The sequence below is a fragment of the Arachis ipaensis genome, chromosome B04, assembly GCF_000816755.2.
Source record: "Arachis ipaensis cultivar K30076 chromosome B04, Araip1.1, whole genome shotgun sequence".
Classification (NCBI taxonomy): Eukaryota; Viridiplantae; Streptophyta; class Magnoliopsida; order Fabales; family Fabaceae; genus Arachis; species Arachis ipaensis.
In genome coordinates this window covers 78598883-78605133 of record NC_029788.2, presented here as the reverse complement: position 1 = coordinate 78605133, position 6251 = coordinate 78598883, and the positions used below count along the sequence as shown (strand labels likewise).

Sequence of the window (6251 nt, the reverse complement as noted above, 5' to 3'; positions counted from 1 at the left end):
GAAACAGAATCAAAAACAGCGGAAGAAAAATCACACCCTGGAGGAAGCACCTGTCTGGCGTTCAACGCCAGAACAGAGCATGGTTCTGGCGCTGAACGCCCAAAATGGGCAGTATCTGGGCGCTGAACGCCCAAAATGGGCAGCATCTGGGCGCTGAACGCCAGAATTGCACCCTGGAGAAGAGCTGGCGCTGAATGCCCAGAACAAGCATGGTTCTGGCATTCAACGCCAGAAATGGGCAACAAATGGGCGTTGAACGCCCAAAATGGGCACCAACCTGGCGCTGAACGCCCAGAGTTGTGTGCAAGGGCATTTTACATGCCTAATCTGGTGCAAGGTTGTAAATCCTTGAACACCTCAGGATCTGTGGACCCCACAGGATCCCCACCTACCTCCACTCACTCTCTTCTCTCTTCTCAATCATCCTCTATTCCCAATAAACACTCTTCCCCAAAACTCTTCACCACTCACATCCACCCACTCTTCCCCATAAACCTACCCAAAAAAACTCCACCTACCTTCAAAATTCAAATCAATTTCCCACCCAAACCCACCCATATGGCCGAACCTTAACCTCCCCTCCCTTCCCTATATAAAGCCTTCCATTCTTCTTCATATTCACACAACACAACCCTCTCTTCCCCTTCTTGGCCGAAACACAACCCCTTCTCCCTCTCCTCCATTTCTTCTTCTTCTTCATCTATTCTTTCTTCTTTTGCTCGAGGGCGAGCAACATTCTAAGTTTGGTGTGGTAAAACCATAGCTTTTTGTTTTTCTATAACCATTAATGGCACCTAAGGCCAGAGAATCCTCAAGAAAGAGGAAAGGGAAGGCAATTGCTTCCACCTCTGAGCCATGGGAGATGGAAAGATTCATCTCACAAGCCCATCACTAAGAAAAGGATGGAGCAAACAAGAGAACACATTCATAGATCTCAATAGGCACATGAAGAAGCTCATCACCATGAGATCCCGGAGATGCCTCACATGCATTTTCCTCCACAAAACTATTGGGAGCAAATCAATACCTCCCTAGGATAATTAAGTGCCAACATGGGACAATTAAGGGTGGAACATCAAGAGCACTCCATCATCCTTCATGAAATTAGAGAAGATCAAAAAGCAATGAGGGAGGAGCAACAAAGACAAGGAAGAGACATAGAAGAGCTCAAGGACATCATTGGTTCCTCAAGAAGGAAATGCCACCATCACTAAGGTGGACTCATTCCTTGTTCTTACTTTCTCTGTTTTTCGTTTTCCTTATGTTAAGTGCTTATCTGTGTTTGTGTCTTCATTACATGATCATTAGTAGTTAGTAACTTTGTCTTAAAGTTATGAATGTCCTACGCATCCATCACCTCTCTTAAATGAAAAATATTTTAATTCAAAAGAACAAGAAGTACATGAGTTTCGAATTTATCCTTGAACTTAGTTTGATTATATTGATGTGGTGACAATGCTTCTTGTTTTCTGAATGAATGCTTGAACAGTGCATGTGTCTTTTGAAGTTGTTGTTTAAGAATGTTAAATATGTTGGCTCTTGAAAGAATGATGACAAGGAGACATGTTATTTGATAATCTGAAAAATCATAAAAATGATTCTTGAAGCAAGAAAAAGCAGCAAAGAACAAAGCTTGCAGAAAAAAAAAATATATATGCGAAAAAAATATAAAGAAAAAAGAAAAAGCAAGCAGAAAAAGCCAAAGCTCTTAAAACCAAGAGGCAAGAGCAAAAAGCCAATAACCCTTAAAACCAAAAGGCAAGAGTAAATTGTGGTATTCCGAGTAGGACTCTGGGATTGAATGACTGTGACGAACTTCAAACTCGCGAGTGCTGGGCGTAGTGACAGACGCAAAAGGATAGTAAATTCTATTCCAGTATGACCGAGAACCTCCAAGATGATTAGCCATGCAGTGACAGTGCATCGGACCATTTTCATAGAGAGGAATAGGATGCAGCCATCGACAAGGGTGATGCCTCCAGACGATTAGCCGTGCTGTGACAGAGCATTTGGACCATTTTCCTGAGAGGATTGAAAGTAGCCATTGGCACCGGCGACATCCTTACAAAAAGCCAGCCATAGAAAGGAGTAAGACTGATTGGATGAAGACAGCAGGAAAGCAGAGGTTCAGAGGAACGAAAGCATCTCTATGCGCTTATCTGAAATTCTCACCAATGATTTACATAAGTATTTCTATCCTTATTTTATTATATTATTTTCGAAAACTCCATAACTATTTTATATCCGCCTGACTGAGATTTACAAGGTGACCATAGCTTGCTTCAGACCAACAATCTCCGTGGGATCGATCCTTACTCACGTAAGGTTTATTACTTGGACGACCCAGTGCACTTGCTGGTTAGTTGTACCGAAGTTGTGACAAATTATGAATTAAGATTAGAGCACCAAGCTTTTGGAGCCACTACCAGAGATCACAATTTCGTGCACCAATAAGTTAAAGTAGAAGAGTAGTTTAATAAACTTGACCAATTTTAACAATCTTAGTTATAATCAATTATATATTTCCTTATGATATAATTTTTGAATTTAGAAAATATTGGCAATATATAACATCAATTTTAATTCTAACCTATATATAAAATAAAATCAAATATACTAACCGAAAACTATGTAGTACACATATAAATTAATATTTAAGAAAACGTTTTTGGCATATATTGAAAAAAAAAGTAACACACACACATATATATATATGTGTGTGAGTATATATATATATTAGGGACCGATGCACTCTTCAACCAATGGGGACAAGTGTCTCCAGTAAAATTTGAAAAAGAAGTGAGTGATTTTTAGTAATATATTTTATTTGCCCCCATTACCTAATTAATTTTGACCCCCCCTCAAATCCCTAACCCCTCTCCTTCTTCCCTTTTCCAAATTTCTTTCTCTACTACTCCAGCCTTTGCCCTCCAGAGCTATTGCCACCAGTGCCGCTACTCCGCATCTCCGCCAGTGTCACTGGCTCACTGATACTATCGGCGCTGCACCGCTGCCCCCCGTTCAGCGTTTCTCCCGCATGGCTCCGTCACTGTTATAATTCTTTTTTCATTTCCTTTTACTTCTTCTGCGTGGCTGAGCATCTGAATTTGCCTTATTCTTCCGTGTTACTGGCTGTGTGGTTCTGCCACTGCGTTCCTTCGATGTCTAGTTCTACCTTCTTCTTCAGCATTTGTCACTGCGTGCCTCACTAGTTATCTGGTACTCTGGTTCTGCCTTCTTCTTCTATGTTCATCTGTTGTATTTCTCTTCAGCTTTTCTGGTTTTGCCTTCTTCTTTTGAGATCCGTCCCTCAGTCCCTGCTCTTCAGTCTTCAGCAGTTCAGCCTTCGTCTTGCAGTCCTGTTACCACTGGGCCTGGGCGCTGCACCGCTGCTGTGTTTTGCCTTATAGATTTAGCAGTTCAGCCCAGTGAAGCAATAAAGCAATACTGAAAGTTTGAAATACTGAAAGTCTGCCTCCTTGGACTCTTGATACATTCATGATTCAATGGACTCTTGCAATTCTTTGAATTCATTTTCAACTTACACTTGATGAAAAATATCTTGGGAGTTACTAATGAGTTATCTCAAGCATTACAAAGGAATGATCAAGACATTGTAAATGCTATGGCGTTGGTTAAAGTGTCTAAGCAACGGTTGCAAAATATAAGAGATGATGATTGGTCTCTTTTACTTGACGAAGTCTCATTATTTTGTGACAAACATAATAGTAATGTTCCAAAAATGGATGATATATTTGTGTCACAAGAAGATCAAGATACAAAGCTCAAAAGATCTCAAATTTGCATCATTTCCAAGTTGAGATATTCTATCAAGTAGTTGATAGACAACTTCAAGAACTCAACAATCGTTTTACAGAGATGAATACTGAATTGCTTCTTTGTATAGATTATCTGAATCCAATACACTCTTTTTTGCGTTTGATAAGGAGAAGTTGATCCAGTTAGCTCAATTCTATCTATTAGAAATTTCTTCCACTGAACTTTTGACACTTAATAGTCAACTTGAGAACTTCATATTAGATGTGTGTTCTAATGATCAATTCTCAAACTTAAATAGGATTAGTGCTCTTTCTCAGAATTGGTTGAGACTCAAAAAATATTATTTATCCATTATTGTTTCTTCTTTTGAAGTTAGTTTAGTTTTGTCTGTAGCAACTGCATCAGTTGAAAGAGCTTTCTCTGCTATGAACATCATAAAGAGTCGACTTAGTAACCGTATGGGAGATGAATTTTTAAATGATTGTTTAGTGACATATATAAAAAAAATATTTAATTGTATCGACAATAAAAAGATTATTCAATTATTTTAAAATATAAAACTCAAAATAATTTGGTATACATACTTTTAGTACATTGAAACATATATTATATATTATTCCCGAAATATATGTCGTATGAACTTATGGGAGGCGGCGTAAACATGTGTAGTAATAATAAGCTTAAAATAAAGCATTTGTATCATATAATTGATCACTTGAACCGGAAGGAAATTAAGTACTTGTCAAGACTCAAGAGTAGTAAATTAAACTTTGTATTTTATATAACAATGATTAATCTTAGTAGCACACGGAAACCACATAACAACAAATAAAATTCGGTTTAGCATTCTTTAACAAACATGTCTGTACATATGTATGAATAATGTATCCATATATAAATACCCAATCCTTAAAAACCAGAACCAAGTGCTTTCAGAAAACAGCACCTTAGCTTGTATTCCAAATTAATTGGAGCTTCATTTGTCTAAGGTATCAGAACCAGATAACATACACAAAGATGCAGCCTCCCGTCAAAAATGGCTTCAACATGTTTTTGGGCAACTCGACGGAGTGGCGCCTTTCGAATGGGCCGGCTTACTTGAACTCGCCGCCGGCATACATAGAACCTGAATCTGTCACCTTGGATCCTTCTCGAGCTTTCTTGAAGGATGTCAAGCGCCTCATCGTTAAGGTTAGTTATTATTTGTTAGCCCAAACAAATGAAATCTATTGACAACCATTTTTTTCTGTTACAGAACGATCATGAAATTTGAAACTATAGACCTTATACATATATACAGAACAATTGTGCACTTATCATGAGTTTTATTTTTGGTATTTGGTAATATATATTTTTTTAAATTTCTCTGTTTTGCTATTTATTTTGTTTAAGACGCGAAGTAGCTTGAAAACCATTATCACTAGTTCATCCCTACTGTCTTTGTATTTTTATTTTATTCTCCCGGGGGATGGATTTTTTCTCTATTTTTATTTGTTATTATTATTTTTTAGAAAGAAATCTGCATTGTTTGTCCCCTGCTTTGTATATAGTTTTACACAGAAAACCTTGTAAATGTTGCCCGTCTCAACTCCAAATTGGTTTTTAATTTGATTTCTTTTTTATTCGTTGCGTTTTTCTTCACGATGGCTCTTAAAACTGTGTTTTGGGTTATTTAATCTGGATATTTGGTATTTGGGGAGAAACGATGAGATTATTGAACCCATAGTGTGGTTCCACCAAGAGTAGTTCTGAGTTCACCATACTATTAGCAGCTAACGGAATATGTTATGCCTTGAAATGTCATGATCAAAGTGTCCTTGAATCTATATCATGGGTTACATGTAATTATGTTATGTAAGAAAATTTTTGGATTATGTCATTGATTCAAGAAGTTAGAACCCATCCTTATATAAGAGTTTTGTGAAGAGATCTATTTTGTATATTTATCATGTTTCGCCATTGAATTGATACATAATTTTATTTCTGAAATGCGTATGGCTGCAAACTTCATTTCATTCTAATTTTTAAAAGGATTGTATATCAAATCAATATATATATATATATGAATTGATATACAATATTACTTTATGTTCACTGATCCTTATTTTCCATTTTTCTTGTTACAATATTACTTCTTTTTATAGATGTTATAGACTTATAGCATTACTTTTGATTTATTAACGAAAATTTATAACAAGGAAAAAAGAAAACAGAAAAAGAGAAGTTACCCATCCTAAAGTAGTCCCCCTCTTTTGGACCTTATCCTAAATTAGTCTTCTGAGGGCTAAAATTTGTAGTTGCTATCCTTCGTAAAACGTACCACTATATTACAAATCTTTATCTATCTGTTGATACATCACCCTTTTATCATGAAGCTATTATTTTTTTTCTAAATTTTTTTAATCTTTCAAAATCAAAAATAAAATAAAGGTGATTTAAATTTAATATATTTTATTTTTTTATTATCATGT

The 6251-nt window shown here is 36.5% G+C and overlaps 1 protein-coding gene across 2 annotated transcripts in view; it reads left to right on the top strand.

The window, feature by feature from the left end:
• LOC107639408 (delta-1-pyrroline-5-carboxylate synthase) overlaps positions 4583 to 6251 on the top strand; it is a 10921-nt gene continuing 9252 nt past the window's right edge. The window contains exon 1 of one of the 2 annotated variants that reach the window (XM_016342896.2): positions 4583 to 4971. In XM_016342896.2, coding sequence (XP_016198382.1) covers positions 4798 to 4971 — 174 coding nt within the window. In that variant the 5' untranslated portion in view covers positions 4583 to 4797. The remainder of the gene's footprint in view (positions 4972 to 6251) is intronic. The other variant, XM_016342897.2, reaches the window with a different exon arrangement.